We start from the raw sequence: 19145 nt of genomic DNA, 5'->3' as shown, positions 1-19145 counted from the left end.
CAATCTTCTCACAGCACTACAACAGCAGCTTCAACAACCATAATTTAAATCACAACAACTGATTGTTGGAAAGCCACCACTGATTGCTTGGACAGCCACAACTCTCCTACCTTTATAGATCTAGCCCTACTAAGAATAGAACTGCAAAAGCTAAACACTACTTTAGATTAACTCATTAGGCTGTAACGTGTCAGACAGATCTAGATCTCAGAGAGATTATGGGTGCACTGTATATCCATGAGAACTGCATCATTGCAGTTCAGGAAGAAGGAAAAACAAATACACAGCACTAATGGCTGGTGATGATCACAAGGAGTAAAGACAGGTGGAAGCTTCACCAGCAGGGTTCAAGTCCAGGTATCTATGTCTGCAAATTTGTGCCTTTAATTAAAACTTCACAGCCATAGATTCTCCTCCATAAGATTTGTATTCTGCATTTTGAGGATGTACAAAGAGTCCAGAAAAAATTAGGTCAAACTTTCACAAGCACAATTACTCGTAGCTTAACAGCCATCACTAACATTAAACAACAAGGGGGCCATACCATCCACAAGCAATTGGGACTGCTTGGGATGGCTTACCAGAATCCTAGAGCATGCATGCACAATTACGGTTACATAGGCCTTCCATGTATCTATGTAAGGCTAGTGGCAACAAGTCCTGGTAATGGAATGTACAGCCCATCACTATAGACAGGACATGCTTGTCAATCCACCAGTATTCATGGTACTACATATAGAAGCTGCCCATCCAGAAACAAGGGTTCTCACTGCAAAACTGCCTCTCTGACCTCTTTTGTCTGAAATGGAATCTCAAAGAACCCACAAGGGGCCTCAAACTCTTGATAACAACTCCCAATAAACATCATGCATGTGGTCCACCAAAAGGAGTCTTCCTGTCAGGAAAAATACTACACCCCATCATTAGAGGCTGCAGTCTGCACCAACACTTGATGGGTACCAATTTTGCCTCCATTTCCTCAGGAGAAGAAGGTGCCACATTCTCATGGACATAACTGCTCATTGAGTGCATTGTTCTATGCAAGCATAGGAGAAGAGTTTTCGTGCTCCTGTCCTATCCTATGATTGAGATCAACACCCTCAATAAGAATATCCTCAACACAAATGAGAAGAGTTATCTTGCTCCCTTCCTACAGTATAATCGAAATTGATGTCCTCAATAAGAATATCCTCAACTGTCAGAATGAATGTTCATGCATCAATTTCTAGCATTTGGGATCAGCATCTCCTTCCTAGATCTGACTAATTTGACATATTTCTAGTCCCTGTGCCAATCCTCTGATCTGGGTGAATCTCTTCACTTCCTTGCATAGACACATAGCAGCCAGCTGAAATTCAAAGGACATTGCAATCATACTGCTTTCCATGAAGCAACCTTCCTTCCTGGGGAGACCACTAAACCAATTTCTGACATTTGGGATCATCGTCCCCTTCCTAGATCCGGCTGATTCAACATACATCTCATCCCTGTCCCAATCCTCTGATCTGGGTGAATCTGCTCACTTGGATAGACACAAAGCAGTGAGTTGAAATTCAAAGGACTTGTTATGATCATACTCATTTCCATGGAGCAACCTTCCTTCCTGGGGAGATAACTAAAACGACCTCCAGTGTATCAAAGTCTGGAAATCATTGTTTTTCTGTGTTACTAAAACAAGGGGCTAAGACTGTGACAAATATCATCCTTCTACTTCTGGATTGGTACATATTCTCCAGCTCTTTCCTTCAAGCATCAGTTAGAATTGTGGGCCATGGAACTAGAAAAGATATTCCATTTTCAGCTCCTCAGCTTTTATGTCTATCATTAAACTTCTGCACACCCTTACTATACTATTGCACACCCTGATGAGCAAAGATGTTGGACATTAAAATGTAAACCGAAGACTTTCGTTCATTAGCATCAACTGCCAACTCAAATGCCTTCTTACCGAGGTCTAGGCTGCCCAATTCTCTGCATGCAGTTAGCACAGTATTCCAGGAGGCTTGATCAGGTTGGAGATGCATCTTATTCAACATAGTGAGAGCTGCATTGAGTTGTCCCAAACGGCCAAAGAGGTCAACCATGCGATTATAGTGCTTAATAGTTGGACAAATACCATACTCCTTGTCCATAGATTCAAAATACAATAGGCCTTTATCTATAAGACCTGCATGACTACAGACAGCGAGAACACTAGCAAAAGTGATACTGTCTGGCTGAATACCTTCATTGATCATTTTTTCAAACAAATGAAAAACAACTTCAGTGTTTCCCTGACGAGCATATCCTGCAATCAGTGGATTCCAAGTTATGAGGCCCTTTGTAGGCAATTTATCGAACACTTGTTGGCCATCAACCATGGCTCCACATTTTCCATACATGTCAATAAGAGCAGTTGCCAAAACTACGTCAACAATCTCCTGGTTAAAGTGAACCTGAGAATGGATTCTTTTTCCAACTTCTAGGGCTGATATGCTGCAACATGCTTTTAAAATGCTTGCAAAAGTTATGCCATTTGCTAATAGACCTTGCTCGTGCATTTTTTGGAAAAGTTTAAAAGTCTGATCACTTTCTCTTTGTTCAGCATATGCCCAGAGAAGTGCATTCCACGAGACTATGTTTGGCTGAACACCCTCCAATTCCATCAGTTGAAAAAGATTCAGAGCATCCTCACAAAGCCCAGATTCAGCATATCCTGCAATCAGTGTGTTCCATGAAACAATGTCGTGATCTTTCATGCTTCCAAACACTTCGTGCGACTCTTTGAGCAAGCCACATTTGGCATACATGTGTACTAAAGCATTGCTAACAAATTGTTCTTGCTCAGACCCTTCTTTGGTAATATGAGCATGTGTCTCTAGGCCCCTGCGAATAGCACCAGTGCTGCCACACACATTCAAAATACAAACAAATGTCAGTGCATCTGGAGGCAGGCCCTTGGTCAGCATGTGATCGAGACAATTCAATGCCACTTCAGCATATCCATGCTCATTATATCCTGCAGCTAATGCAGTCCATGAGACCCCATTTGGTTCTGGTATTTCCTTAAACACTTCTTGAGCCTCCGTAATAAAGCCACATTTAGCATAGAAATCTACAAGACTGTTCCCAACAGAAAGGTCATTTTCCAAACCCTCTTTAATAATTTCCAGGTGTATCTCTTGACCTCTATTTAAAGCTCCACTGCAGGTACATGCTTTCAAGGTACCAATAAAAGTAACTGCATCGGGAGAAATCCCTGTTTGTTGCATTTGTCTCTGACAGTTAAGAGCTTCTTGATTGTAACCAGAGTCAGCATAGCCTAAGATCATCACATTCCATGAAACTGCATCTCGAATCAACAACCTATCAAAAACTCCCTGTGCCTCTTGAATTAAACCAATTTGAAAATACATATCCACCAATGTGGAGGATACAAAAGCATCACTTTCATACCCCCTCTTAACAATCTCACTATGGACCTCTTGTCCCTTGGCTGTAGCTCCTACGCTGCCACAAGCTTTCAAACAGCAGATGTATGTGTTGCCATTCGGAGACACACCATCCTCAATCATGAACTCTACACTTTCAAGAGCATCATCAGCACGTCCATATTCTACATGAGCATGCAATAAAATATTCCACAAGACAAGATCTCGAACCTTCAGCTTCTCAAATACTGCTTGTGCTTCTACAAATGAACCACATTCAGAAAATACTTGTAACAAAGCACTAGAAATAAATGGATCCCCTTCAAATCCTCGTGTGGTTATTTCATTGTATAGTTCCAAGCTCTTCTCCATGGCCACTGTATTGCAACAAGCTTTTAAGGTGGCCATGTAGGTAATTGCATCTGGAAAGACACCCTCACATTTCATTTGTTCAAAGCAGTGTAATGCTTTCCCGCCATCTCCACAGTCTGTGTACCCACGAATTACTGCATTCCATGAGACAACATCCCGAACAGGCAGCTCAGCAAACACATCCCATGCTTCTTCGAGTAAACCGCATTTTGCATACATATGCACCAATGTGTTGCCAATAAAAGCATCACTCTCTAATCCCTCAACTATAAGATCAGAGTGAGCACATTGGCCGCTGTCTAAAGCCCCTAGGGCAACACAAGCTTTCAAACCAGACGTGAATGCAAAAGCATCTGGCACCACACCATCCAGTTGCATTGCTCGCAAACAATTCAATGCTTTCTCACTGAATCCCCATTCTAAATACCCTACAATCAATGAAGTCCATGAAAACACGTGTGGAGCAAGCATGCAGTCGTGTACTTCCTGGGCTTCTGCAAGCAAGCCGCATTTGGCATACATTTTAATGATGCAACAACCAACAGAAGGTTCATTCTCACATTGTGCTTTCGCAATCTCTGCATGTATTATTTGGCCCATGCTGCTGCACCTGAGATGAGTACAAGATTTCAGAATTGCCATAAATGTCCAGCTGGAGAATAAAACACAATCATTTTTCATTTTATGCAGGACCCTGATGGCGTCCTGCAACTTGCCACATTCAATATAGCCATGTATGAGAGAAATCCATGAATACTCGGTTTGATGGATCAACCTGTTGAAGGCCTTTTGGGCATCAGGCAAGCTACCACAATCCACAAACATCAGTACAGCACCATTCCCAACTATTTCGTAGTGTTCAAGACCATGATCACACAGGTGCACATAGATTTGCCTGGCATGACTCAGGTTTTTATTTTGTTGGCACGTCTGTACCATGTCAACAATGTCTTCAATCATGGGAAGCCCAATAGTGGACCCCACGAAAACAATGTCCTTCTCTTCATTCAGGCTCTTCTCGAAATCGACTGGTTTGAATTGTGGGAAGGGCAGCATCACGTTTCCTGAACAAGGCTGAATACCTGAATAAGACTCAACACGGTATGAGCGGCATGAGGTCGATTCAAATACACGACGCACTCTCGACGATCGAGTTGCAAAGCTGCTCGATATAAGGTAATCTCCTGTGATCAGAAGTTTTGTTCTGAATACTCCTTGATGTAATTCATGTGTAAAGGTATGGGAATAAAGACCCCCACTGCGAGGCATACTGGAATGGGAGATTCTGTGAGAGCAACGGTCGATACTGATGGAGTCCATGACCAGAGCTGAGCTTGCAAAAGGTGTCTAAGTCGGAGAAACTGTCTGCAGGAACTCCATGTGTGAGCAGGTGAAGACTACCCATAGCCGTGACCTGCCAGGAATGCCTGCTCCTTCGGCAGGTCTGCGTCGAGCGCGACCTGCAGCTCGACCTTGGATCGCGACTCGCTGGTTCCTTCCATTGATTCGATCCGATGGGCTTGCCCAGCTTCCTTCGTGGTGTACTTTGCTTTAACAGTCACATTAGAAGAATTTGCCTCATGCACAAAATATGAATAAAGTGTCACTTGCTAATAGCAAGTGGCACTATTAGTGAGAAACAATGCAAAGCACATTTAACTTAACAACATAACATACATTAAACAAGGAGCATCCTACTCTTATCATTCACCTCACTATGTGTACTTTGTGATTCCTATTGCAAGGGAAGTAACACAATCATCCCTGTGTAGGAGGCAAACCACTACTCCAGGGAGGGCCAAAGCATTCGAGTGCAGCATAATTCTCCATGTACAAAGCCATATCATTCACATTCACCAAGGTTCTCTCGATTCATTGCTTCATCTTGGCTTCTTTTCCCCTCCTTTACTCATTTATCTTTTCTATACAGCCATGGGGCAAATCTTCCATCACATCTTTTTAGTGCAATGGAAAGAATCTCTAAAATTCCCTACATCATGAAGTTATTTGATTTCCTCTACCAAGTGGGACAGCATTTTCTCCATCCACAAATGTCCAGAATGTTTTTTGCCACTATCTCACAACATGCATCTTTCAAGAGAACTTAAAGGCATACGAAGAGTTTATTGCTATGACAACATATTTATCCCTATGAAAACATGCATCTTTCAAGAGAACGTAAAGGCATACGAAGAGTTTATCGCTATGACAACATATTTATTAGCAATGTCTTCTATGCACGTGTAAATGATATTGCCACTTAAAAAGCCTCTTAAGAGAAACTCAACCACTCCCTTTCAAAGGTTCCTTGAGATATGAAGAAGTTATATTTGATTGCCCAATGCATAGTAAAAACTGTCATCTCATTAAGTACCATCATGGTTTTGTGTGCTACCTATATGTTTTCCTAGAAGGGGATGGGAGAGAGGCAAAAGAAGAGATAAAAGAGGTAGACCAATGTGATCAATGCTTTGAGAAGGGAGAATATAAAATTCAATCAGGTGAACCCAACCTGTGGAAGTGGAATAATAATAATAATAGTCATCATCATCATGTTGTTCCAAATCAATATTCCCCACATCTCCTACCAATTATAGACCACATATTATGATGACATATATTCAAGTCCTTCATATTAAGGAGGATTATCCTTTGGCCATGATTTCATAGAGTCTTGAAGAAGACCTTACATTTGTTTAGGAAGACTCAAACAAGTATGTTCTAATAGATTCAAATGTCAAGGATAGTGAGTTTCCTCCTCTTATAAGGGCCTTAGTAATGATATACAATGAAGCACTTAGATATGAGGTTAAAAAGGCAAAATTTGAAGTTGTGCAACATAAATTGAACATGCCTAGCATGCAAAGAACAATATCCTATGACTTTTTTAATCTATGAAAATCGTGGATTTAAGTACTCCAACATGGAGTAACGAGAGTTACTTGCACCATACAAGAATCAAAGGTTTTGTTTCAAGCTATGGTTATTTAGTCAATGTATGATAACTTTATAAGAGACTTACCATGACTAATTTAATTGATATATTACAATTTGTCATATATAATGAAGACTTTATTAAATGTGGTTCTTGTAAACAAAAGGGGGATTTTGGTAAGGACTCTTTGTTAACACAATACACCTCACCTCCCCAAATTGTGCTATATTTCACCAAAAGTATTCAAGAGAGAATGTAGAGTTCCTAACATTTACAAAATGGACTTTATCAAAATATCATGGAGCACATCATGTGAGATGGAATGCAAAAAAGTTCACAGTTTTAGAGAGGCAAGAAACAGATTGAATCTTTGGACAAGGCCCTAGGTTGTATCACTATTACAAAGTATGCCTCCTATGGGTTAATACTTCGCATCAAGAAACAGATTGAATCTTTGGACAAGGCCCTAGGATGTATCACTACTACAAAGTATGCCTCCTATGGTTAATATTTGGTATCAAGAATCCCATGACTTTGACTGTGGAAAAATACCATTTCCCATATATCAAAGAACATTTGTATAGCAAATCTTGCAACTAGAAGATTGAACCAAGTTATTTTCAAAAACATGTCATGGTGATTAATTAATATTAATATTATATATTATCATTTAATATGATGTCTAAAAATAGTACATTTTTTAATCTATGTATATAATATGCTTATAATTATGTATATATATAATAATATTACAATGTATTTTATTTTATTTGTGTGTGTGTGTGGGGGGGTAGGTATATATATATATATATATATATATGGAGAATCTTCAGATGTTCGATTTCCAACTAAACCTGCTAATCGCAGAGGGTGCGTATGCGCCTTTTCCCTAACGGATGTGTTGGTTTAGGGTACGGTTAATTTTATATCTTAGACTTCAAATCGCTTTCCTAATTCCACGAAGTTTTTTCCCGGGAGTTAAGACCCTGATTAGAGACGAGGCCATTTTACATGTAGCCCCCTGACCAATTATCCAATTTACGAGTTAGAGGGAATTGAAAAATTTTACTTTTGCTAACTTACATTTTATCCTTGTGTACATTGATCACCTCCATAGATGCCCCTATAGTCATCAACAAGCTCATAGCAATTCTCTTTGGTACTATCTAGATGCAAGAAAGTCTCCTCCATCATGGAATTTTCAATGGCATATTTGTGAATCTAGATCTTTTTGATAATACCTCTTCATCATGGGCAATGCATGGGAAAATTTTCCATCAGTTCACTAAAATTCCTCCATTGATCAAGGATAGGTGGTGGTGTATCAGGGGTATATTCAGGAATGTCATGCGGCATAGCAGAACTAGAGGTAACATGTTCATTGATGGTTTTAATGGCATTAATAGCTTGTACAGTGGAGGTTGTCTTCCTCTTCTTCTTCATCCTCATCATCTTCTTTACATCCCATTTCACATTCCCAATACATGAGATCACTCATTGTAGGGAAAGAAGGAGTTAGAGGGTCTTCAATTGAAAGGGTGTTGATTCTGTGGAGGTCATGTAGGTGGAATTCCCACCCCTTATCAATTCTAGTAGGGCAAGCTTTCTTAGAAGAGGTAGTAATGGTGGTGGAAAGTTAGGTTGATAGACTTTAGAGCGTAGAGGATTCCACCAGTTTGAGAGAGGCTTCAATAGTACCAAGATGGGTATTGAGAGAGTGCATACTTTGATGAATTTGATCAACTTATTCCTATTAACACCAGTGTAGGACAAGAAAAAAGAAAAAAAATCCAAGAAAATTCCGAAATGCGGACCCAATGAAGTAAACAAGAAGGAGAAAAGGCAAAAGGCGCAAAGGCAACCTCAAAAAAATGCAAAAGACGAAAGGCACATTTTTAAATGAAAGACACCCCTAAAATTTTGTAAAAGAGCGCTAGGCTCTCTCCTATGCAAATTGTAAAATCTAGACGGGCATAGGTGAAGGGATAAGGTAAATATAGAAGGGAATAGAAAAAGAGGACCTTGGCAAGACACTCGGTCATGCAAAGAAGGGGATGGGTGCCAAAAGGATTTAAGGCTTGTATATAAACTCAAAAAGTACATGAGAAGCTCATTCTTGGTGTGTGGCAAAAGTAGCTATCTTCTTCTTCTCTTCTCTTCCTCTTGCTTGTGCTTGTGCTTGTGCTTGAGATAGGGAGTGTGAGAGTGTGAGGGAGTGAGTGTGAGGGTGAGGGCGAGGGACTGTGGTGGAGGAGCTCTCCATCTTCTCCTCTCTTCTTCTCTTCTCTTCTCTTCTCTTGTCTCACATGTGCGGCTATGGTGGATGGATCTTGAAGGTAGAGGGTTGAGCTCGCATCATGAATTGTGGAGCTACCGAAGTGCTTGAGGGAGGAGGCTACTCATTCAAGCATCAAGGTAATCTCATTACACTTGTAGGATCAGAAGCGCATTGCCTAGGTGAGAGATAGCCATTAGAGCTCGCTTGAAACAATAAGCGGTACGTGGGTCTTGGCGGTCAAGCGTTAGCTCCCACAACATTTTGTTTCCATTTTGCCGGGACTAACGGATTTAAGCTTGAGCACTTGCGCACTACAAATCGAGCATTGAAGTAGGGTTTCATCCCCGAATCGGTGCCTGATGTAGGTAGGAGATTTGGGAGTTTAATCTTTGAAGCAAGTAAGTATTTTGAGTTTTTAATAATTAGGCAAGTAGGATAAATCATTTCAATACTTGAGCTTTGATTTTTGTTGCATTTCGAGTAGTGTAGGACCAAGAAATTGAAGCAAATTGCTTTGGGTTGCTACTGTAAATAGGCCCAAAACATGGAAATAACAAGGAAAAAAAGGGGTTGAAATCCATTGACAAGGCAAGAGCATGAATAGGCAACACTTGAGCATTGGAATGAGAGGTTAAAAACCCAAGGAAGAGGGGGTGAAGGCTCAATTTCAGTCTTAGCAGCATGAGTGAGAGAGAGAGAGATCTTGAGAGAGAAGAGAGAATCCTAGGCCAAGCAGGAATCGATCATCGCATCATACGAGTGTTTTCCAACCACGTTAGGTATATATGAACCTTGCCCCTTGTCTATTCTTGCATTCTAGAAGTTTGAGCCTTGCATGCCCCAAATTGTTGCCATCGATTCGATTTTCATATGGTTTGGAACCATCGTCATCGAAATCGGATGCGCTAATAGAGTCCAATTCCTAGAATCAAAATCAGATGCCCGATTCTGCATAATCAGATGCCCGATTCTGCATAATCAGACGGCCGATTGGGAAATCGGATCACGAACACCACTCAACCCGTCTGATTGGACATGTGACTCATCCGATTTGGACAATCAGACCATCAGACAATCATACCACACATAATCGGACCACTCAAACTCGAACCGTCTGAGTGGGCTGATCGGTGGACCAGGACAATCCCGATTCTGATAACCAGTCACCTATAAATCAGACCAGAAACTGACTGGCAAAATTTTCCAGATCCAGCACATCCCAAGCTAGGTAGAGCACCTTTCATAGTAGGGAAATCTTTCGACAACCTTCCAAATGCGTCGGATGGCTCGTAGAGCCTCATGACTATGAAAAGTGTGACCTAATGACCTGAAGCGATAGCTAGTGAATCCGTTATCTATTCGCCCATTTGGAGCCTCAAATTGACCCACAGACCCCGATTACACCCTAACCAAGTTAAGACATGCAGTAGAGGCCCTAGTGAACCCATAAGAACGGCCCGCAATTGAGCCATATTTGGCCAAAAATGAAACAAGGGGAGAGCGAGAAGTGCATACGCACCCCACATTATTTGTCACTTGAAGTGCACTTGAAAGTTGAAAACGTGATTTTGTACCGTGCACGAAAAGATCACCACGTGCACATTGAGTGAACGTGAGTTGAGGGCTATTTGTAATAAGAAGAAACACATTGGGACATAACAAGCGGAATGAACCCACTAATAGGAGACGACCCTCAGACTTAGATGGATGATTGAGAATCCCAACCAGTAGGACCAAGAGAGAACCAACATAGAATGCCAGAAGCATTGAAGGACTAACACCATTGGAGACACAATACTGCACGATCTAATCAGCCTCATCGACATCTTAGTGGAGCAAGAAGCCACAGACATGTCAGGATCTAACTCCAACCACGAGAATGATGATCTTGACTTAGGAGATTTCCCAGTTGACATCCAATAGATGGTGAATAAATATGACTTACAAACTAGGATGGACCACCATGGTAGGCAATCTGAAGACATCATAGCAGACCTCAAGGAGGAGAGGAGATTAGCACGGCAAGTGTTCTAGAAGATAGCAGCTTACAACCACAAGCAGGGAACTAGGAAGTTACAGCAAGACATTGAGATACGGGAAGTCCATCGTGTTTTAGCTCTAGCCAATAGGAATCATACATGATATCTTGAGATGTGGGAAGTCCAACACGTTTTAGCTCTAGCCAATAGGAATCATACAAGATGTCTTGGGATACGGGAAGTACAACGCATTTTAGCTCTAGCCAAATAATAAAGAGAGAGTGCACTAGAGATGTACTTGATGCTGAGTGAGCTTCTAATGAAGCAACTCATAGACAATACATCTACAGAGAGCGACATGCAACACCCCTATCAACCTCATTGCTCGTAGGGTTAGGAGTCGCCCAGGGCTCCAAGAGCCAGTCAAAAATCCTCATAGTTGTGAAGCAGCTAAACAAATACCAGCTGGGCAATGACCCATACACTTTTGTAGAGTATTTTGAGCAAGTCTGCAAGGCTAACAGCCTCACAGATCTTGCCCAACGCTCGCAAGCCTTCGGCCTTTTGCCTGGGTGACAAGGGTAGGACATGGTACACCAGCTTAGACACAGCGAAGCGCAACAACTTCAACAACCTCAAGAATCTCTTCATCAAGAGGTTCTCTCAGGCTGGGTATTTTGACAATCTCATAGTTAGGCTAATGAACGTCAAGCAGAAAGATAAGGAGGACATCACGGACTACGTTACCCATGTGCAAAGTCTCTTTAAGAGAACTAATGAACAACGCACTGAGAGAGTAGTCTCCACAGTCTTTATAAACAAAATTCGTAGCGAGGAACTCTACAAGGCCTTGGTAGGCAACTTGAGCTTACAGAGAAACATACTAGCTAGGGTCTTCAAAGAAGCCATACGAGTGGACGACCAACTCAAAAAGAGAAGCTCTAGGAACTCAAACTGAGACAATGCTAACTCCAGATCCTCAAAGAGAGCCACAACATCTAGCAAATGGTCAGTCCTGGGCATCCAAGATAAAGGGAAAAGTCTTGACCAAAGTCAAGAGCTAGCAAAGATGAAGATGGAGCTAGCAAGGCTACAAGAGATAGTGAGGAAACCTACAAGCTCACATATCTAGTGCATGCGTTGTGGCGAAAATCACCTTCCAGCAAAATGTTAGGATCCTAAGTCCTGATCTTGCGTCAATTGTGGTAGGTTTGGCCATGACGCCATGCATTGCATGCTACCAAGGAGGCTTCCATACTCGCAACTATATAACCAACTATACCTAGAGAATAGGCCCCTAAACTTCTTCCAAAGGGGAGCCCCAATTGCTCTTCCAACACCTAACGATGTGAAACCAGTCACCCCTAGAATGAAGATTAATCCCACAGGCATCCCTAGGACACTTGGATCTTTCGTAACCCACCTACCAAGCAATGCTCCAATCCATTATGTGGAGGAACCAAATGATAAGGAGGAATATATAAGCCCTTACGTCTCTCGTACGACAAAGAGGGCAACCCCATTCTCATGGACTATCAACCAGGGCTGGTGATGGTGTTAAGCAGAGGTAGAGGTAGAAGCATGGGGGGGCAAAACCAAGAGCCAATCGACTTGTGGTCACCCAGGGCACATCTCTTTGCACTGCCCCGAGAGGGAGAAAGCCAACAAAGAGAAGGCTGACCTTAGATGCCTAAAGTGTAGAATCACCCACCTATTTGCCGATTGCCCTAGAAGGAAACCATCCTCTAGTTCGACAACCATGCCATCAGTGCCATTGGGATTGTTTAGAGTTGAAACACTCAACAAAGAGGCTACGCTCATCCCTTTGCATGTTATGACCCAAGCATAGATGAAGCAAGCCAACATATCACTACCAGAGCGGCCTAGTAACCTAGACGCAACCTCAATAGGAAAAAAGAGTCGTAGGCAAAGGAAGAAGAGAACTAAGGCAAAGGTCACACTTAAGATGGAGAGTGCCATGACACTACCTACAGGAAAAAGAGTCACAGATGCAGAGGTAGAAACATCCGCTCTGAAGATTATAGAGAAGGATAGTGCTAAGGTCGTAGAGTACCCTAACCTAAAGCGCTAGCTTGAAGCCATAAATAAGGTCAAGGAGTGGGTGAGAGAAGCCCAAGAGCACTTAAAGGATGCAAAGCCCATCTTAGAAGATGAAATCAATGAGCTCTCTAGTGTGAGCACACTGGTCTCATCGACTCTCAATTGAAGTCAAGAGACACGTCTACACCACAAGCAATACTACCACATAGACAAAGCTTAGGTGCCACGAAACAACAAACTAGCAAAGACCATTAGCCAAGAAGCATGGAGTTACAAGAGAAGCATGTAGCTAGCAACCTTTTTATGATGCTAGTGTCAACCCCTGTGACTTTGCGCTTAGGAGACTTGCTTAGGCAATAACCAACAATGTGGCAAGAGTTGAAGCAGTGAGTAGAAGGATCAATCGAGCAGGGGTAGCTAACTTGCATGACCTTGATGCAGTGACTCAAATATCGAGCTTGATGTTGCACTTAGTACCCAAGTCCTTACATGTTAATGCTTTCTAGAAAGGCATTGAGATGCACGCGGTCTTACCCATCCTAGTACTAGGAGATGCTACACGGAAAGGAATCGTGGACACGGGGGCATGAGTCAGTGTACTTAGCCTTGTAGTGCTCCAGGCTTGGGGTAACCCACTTGTCGAGAATGCTAGGTTCAATGTCACACTAGCCAATGGAATGAAAGTTAATCCATTTGGGGTGTTGAGGAATCGGTCGTCGAAGATTGCAGGAGTCCAGTTTTTAGTGGATTTCATCATCATGAAGGGAGTAGACTATGACATCTTGCTAGGCCGACCTTGGATGCGGAATGTACAAGTCATAGAAGACTAGGGCAATGTTTCTGATCTTCTTGGGCAATCAAACGAAAGTAGTAAGAGTAGAGATGGATACCTAGAAGACCACACTAGTCAACCTGGATATCATCTCTACCATGTTGAAGGGTGACGCTCAAGTTAGGAAATCTTACAGGTCACTAACAAAGTATATCCCTTGCCCTGAGGATGAGCAGGATTGGATGCACGTGCTAGCCACAATCGATTTGCCATTCTCAGATAATGAGGAGAAATATGAGCAAGATGCTATGGCAGCCAATAAGCCCGTGAATAAGCCCTCAGTACCTTTATGCATAATGGCTAGAAGCTCTTGTAGCTGGCTCACCCTTGTCATGTTCCACGTCCCGAATAACAAGCAAGAGCTCTACGAGATCTTAGAATAACTAACGGACAAGCTAGGTGGCAACCCAACTGCTAATCTTAAACCCCTCAAGGATCTCATGGATGAACCCAAGTGGAAATGGACCACGGTACATTATTTGAACCTAATGTACAACTGGGCCTTGGCTATAGATGAGAAGAAAGAGGAGTGTAGGAATGTAGGAGATGATGAGCAATCAGAAGAGGATAGTTCGAATGATGAGTATGAGGACCGTTATTCCTTCAGTGATGATGAAGAGAGCAAAGAAGGGATTGACATGATAGAGTATGACACTGATCGACATGATATTGAGTATATACGAGTAGATTCCAAGCCGCAAAAAGAGTCTGCCTTTAGAATCGAGAGAGGAATCATGCAAACAGAGTGCGATCGCACGTGGTTGGAGCACATAGGAGCAATTGACTTACGAATGGGTAGGGCTCACCCAACCAAGTGCTACACTGCTACTTAGGATGCAATCACCTTCGAAGCTACAACCACCAGGAGAGACTCCCTCTTCAAGTGACAGAGAGTTCGACTCGGAGTCGAAAGTAAGCTTAGATGGTGACCCTAAAATACCCCGATCGCCTAAGACCAGACGCAGCAAGGGAGACATGCTAGTCCACCTAAGGCATAGACGATTAAAAGAGGGAAGAAAGAGGCAATCTAGGGAGTCGAACACTGAGAAGCAGGAAAAACTACCAGATCTACCAAAGTGATTCACAAAATTTAAGAAAGGTGATAGAGTAGTGATCTTGTTGGATGCCAAGAGGCATCCAAAATTTAAGAAAGGTGATAGAGTAGTGATCTTGTTGGATGCCAAGAGGCAAGGACAAGTGAATGAACCCATAGAAGGGCCTACCAAGGTCAAGGAGATCAACCTCGCTAGGGAAGGGGAGAATCCCCAACATGTCTTCATAGCTGATGACTTGATTGAGCAGCAGGAAGAAGTGCATCTCATTGCACTGCTATGAGAATACATAGATGTATTCACTTGGTCCCTCAACGAGCTGAAAGGATAGATCTAAGTGTAGTGACGCATAACATTCCCATGACACTAGGCGCAACGCTGGTCAAGTAACGACCATACCCTGTGAATCCCAAGCATGCTCACGTAGTCAAGGAGGAGATAGACAAGTTGTTAAGAGTAGGATTCATCTATGAAATTGAGCACATGGACTAGGTTTTGCCCATTGTAATCATCCTAAAGAAGAACGAAAAAAATCAGAGTGTGCGGTTATTCTAAGAAAGTCAACACTGCTATGAAGAGAGACAACTATCCACTACCGTACACTGAGCATATGCTCGAGAGAGTGGTTGGCAAAGAAGCCTGCAGTTTCGTGGACAACTTCTCAAGTTACAATCAGGTGCAAGTCCACCCCGATGACAGGCATAAGACCACATTCGCTACCGAATGGGGTGTCTTTGCCTACATAGTCATGCCTTTTGGGCCAACAAATGCACTAGTCACATTCCAATGTCTCATGTGTGCCATCTTCAAGGACATGCTTAGGCAAGAGTTAGAAGTGTTTGTTGACGATCTGTGTGTTCACTTGAGTTAGAGGGAGCACCTAGACAAACTCCATGTAGTCTTTGAACAATGCAGATTGTATTTTCTCTTGTTGAACCCCCTTAAGTGCCAATTCTGGGTGAAACATGGATGCATCCTAGTGCACATGGTGTCCAAGAACGGCATTGCCACCGACTTCTTGAAAGTCAAGGTTATTGTCGACCTTGCACTACCAACCAACTACAAGGGAGTTCAGTGCTTCCTAAAACATACAGGATATTGTCAACAATTCCTGTTGAACTATGTGTTAATCGCTAGACCACTCTAAAAACTGTTGATAATATTCAAATGGATAGAGGAATGCCAACGCACATACAAAGAGTTGAAAAAGGCTCTAACAACCACACCCATTCTACGATCCCCAGACTAGACCATCACCTTCCACGTACACATTGACACCTCGAAGTTTGTAATGGGAGTTGTTTTGTGTCAACTTGGAGAACACAACTTAGATTATCATGTGAGTTTTGCTAGCAGATAGCTCACGGATACCAAGATGAACTATTCCATGACTAAGAGAGAGGGCTTGGCCATGGTGTTTGCCATAAAGAAATTTTGACATTATCTTCACATTTCACCTTCTTTCTTGACCATCAAGCCTTACTTTATCTTGTGAATAAACCTTGCACTACAGGATGCATTACTCGATGGTTGCTTCTTCTTTTAGAATTTGATTTCTCAGTGGTTGTACACAAAGGGAAGTAGCACTACATGGTTGATCACATGTCCCGCATACCCACCCATGGGAGAAGCCGCTGGATAGGGTATAGTAGATGACTTACTAGATGCATATCTTTTCTACATGTCTAGTGAAAATGACTTGTTTGGAGCTAACTTGATGCCATACTGGGTGGATGACATAGTCCAATTACTAGAGCATGGACTACCCAAAAGACCTATCAAGAAGACCCGAGTTAGGCGACTTATCCTTAAGATACAACCCTATTAGTTGATACTCAATCAACCCTATAGGTTAGGACAAGATGGCTTACTACGACAATGTGTGTGCAAACATGAGATGCATGATATACTTGTAGAGGCACACGGCGAAATCGTAGAAGGACACGTCAACGGAGACACGACAGCACACAAGGTGCTACATTCTCAACTGTGGTGGTCCACGCTTTTCCATGATACAGTACGATTCGTGAAGCACTGTGATGAGTGCAAATGGACCAAGGTCCTTGTTTGCAAGGACAAGATGGAGCTCACCCCAATCATCACAAGATAGTCATTCAAAAAATGGGGGATTGACTTCATTGGGCTGATTAGTCCTGCAACACAATACTCGTAGGCCAAGTACATCATAGTCGCCATAGACTATCTCACAAAGTGGGTAGAAGCACAAGCCACTAGGAAAAAGGATGCTAGGACCATAGCCAAGTTCCTTTGGGAGCAAGTAATCTCATGATTCGGTTGCCCCATTGAACTAGTCAATAATCGCACACACTTCATATGAAGTGATTACCCACCTCCTGTCTACCTTCCCAATCATCCATAGAAAATCTTCACTCTACTACCCTCAAGCTAATGGCCAGGTTGAATCCACAAATAAGATCTTAGTGAATGTCCTGACCAAGGTAGTCTCTACTTCTCGCAACGATTGGGACAATTGTTGTGGGGTAGACTCCCTTTAAGCTGATCTACGGAATTGAAGCCATTCTACCAGTAGAATTCTTTATCTCTAGCTTGAGAGTGGCTATCCAAGAGAGATGGGATGGAAAGGAGGCATGGACGGAATGCCTAGTTGAGCTAGAATGCCTACTCGACTTCTAGCCACCCATACATTGATTTGTGAAAAGGCACGACATAATAGCTAGTTTGACAAGCATGTCAAGGAGCAAGACTTCGACCAGGGTGACCTAGTGCTATTATACTCAGTGAAAGGCCATAAATAGAAGATGAAGTTTAGGGGATTAGAGCCTTTCAGAGTCTACACCATTAGCCGAACCGGCAATGTAGAGCTTAAGACCCTAGATGGCAAGGGCATCAGCTTCTTCAATGGTAGCCACATAAAAAAGTACTACCCTCCCAAGCATCCATCGCACGAGCCTCTGATGCTAGAGTCCCCTGTGAACGTACGAGTTGCCACAATCATAGAGATTGAGGACGAAGATGAGGAAGCAATAGCACCTACTTACCTATGCATAACGGTCACTACCCAACAGACATATACCTTTGATGCCTTGATCAATGAGGGAGACGATTTTAATATCTTAACTCGTGATCATTGGACTCTAATTCGTCAACCACAACTACAACCCACAAACACTAAACTCAACCCATTTGGGGGTCAACCATACGCACTTTTGGGAAAGTGCAAAGTCGTAGTCTCTATCGAGTCAGAGAGCATACCCATGGTCTTTTATGTGTTGCCAAACACAAAGGATGCCGATAAGGAATCACTGTTAGGATGCACATTTAAGAAGCAAACACATTGCAATGTCAATTATGAGTCACAACGCATTCACCTTGCCATCAGCAATGTACGCATATAGTGATAGCCTTCAGCAAGGGTAGCATAGCCACACCAAAGCCTACAAAGCCACTAATAGAGAGACCTACAACCAAGTCTAAGGAGGGGGGTCATGACTTGTCACAATCCACCAAGCCTCAACACCAACACGTGACTGAGAGTGCAACTAAAGCTAATGAGCCCAAATTCAAATGGGCACCTAAACACCAAGGACCGCCACCTAGAAATAAGCAGACACGGTCTCGCAATGCTAGAAACTCATACTCAAGACCTAGGAGGAAAAAAAGACACTATAAGCATCGATGCACGGTCCGTCGCAATAGGTTTCCAAAACCCTATTGCAAGCACAAGGCTATTACGAGGGCAATACCTAGATATGGGTGTCTAATCCAAGACTACCAAGGGCACTACTCAAGCATAACCCTCGAACTAGTCTAAACAAGACAACACAATAGCTAAGAAGTTGAAGCCACAAAAGACTCAACTTGCGAAGCCCATAAAGCCCAAACCCACTAAACCTGCAAAGCCTCAACACGTCTATCAACTGAATGCAATTTGCTGCCTCCAAACCACCTCAACCTAGCACTGCTAGCATGATAAGAAGCTCACAAGTATCTAGCAGCACAACAACAAAATCTCAAACAATGCCTATCATACAAGAATCTAACCTGACTCCTCCTGATCCACAAAAGCCGCAGACATTAGCTATTGAACTATCTAGTCTAGTCAAACCCCAACCTCTCGCAGGCCTTAAACCCTCTTATGAGTGGCGATCTATCCTTACCTTGGCCTCAGACTTAACTCAAAATATGGGGGATAACTTGGTCACTTGCATCGATGCTTAGATGCTACATTCGCCATGCTTGCTAAA

At 42.6% G+C, this 19145-nt stretch overlaps 1 protein-coding gene across 1 annotated transcript; it reads right to left on the bottom strand.

Annotated features, from left to right (window-relative positions):
• Positions 1 to 408: 408 nt before the first annotated feature.
• Positions 409 to 5360, bottom strand: LOC148016354 (pentatricopeptide repeat-containing protein At5g27110-like). The gene is made up of 2 exons (XM_087663598.1): positions 4558 to 5360; positions 409 to 4392 (listed from the first exon to the last, which is right to left on the bottom strand). The coding sequence occupies exons 1-2, from the start codon at positions 5100 to 5102 to the stop codon at positions 1851 to 1853; spliced, it is 3087 nt and encodes a 1028-aa protein (XP_087519724.1). The 5' UTR covers positions 5103 to 5360; the 3' UTR covers positions 409 to 1850.
• Positions 5361 to 19145: the final 13785 nt, after the last annotated feature.

The sequence above is a fragment of the Lygodium microphyllum genome, chromosome 23, assembly GCF_053477565.2.
Source record: "Lygodium microphyllum isolate KBCC chromosome 23, Lygodium_microphyllum_v1.1.10, whole genome shotgun sequence".
Lineage (NCBI taxonomy): Eukaryota > Viridiplantae > Streptophyta > Polypodiopsida > Schizaeales > Lygodiaceae > Lygodium > Lygodium microphyllum.
This window is presented reverse-complemented; position numbering and strand designations above follow the sequence as displayed.

Excerpts from the sequence above, each read along its gene's own strand:
- LOC148016354 (XM_087663598.1), bottom strand. The coding sequence starts at position 5,102 with ATGGACTCCATCAGTATCGACCGTTGCTCTCACAGAATCTCCCATTCC. Across the intron at positions 4,393-4,557 it reads GCCCAAAAGGCCTTCAACAG|GTGCAGCAGCATGGGCCAAA; the intron begins GTTGATCCATCA and ends TACTCATCTCAG.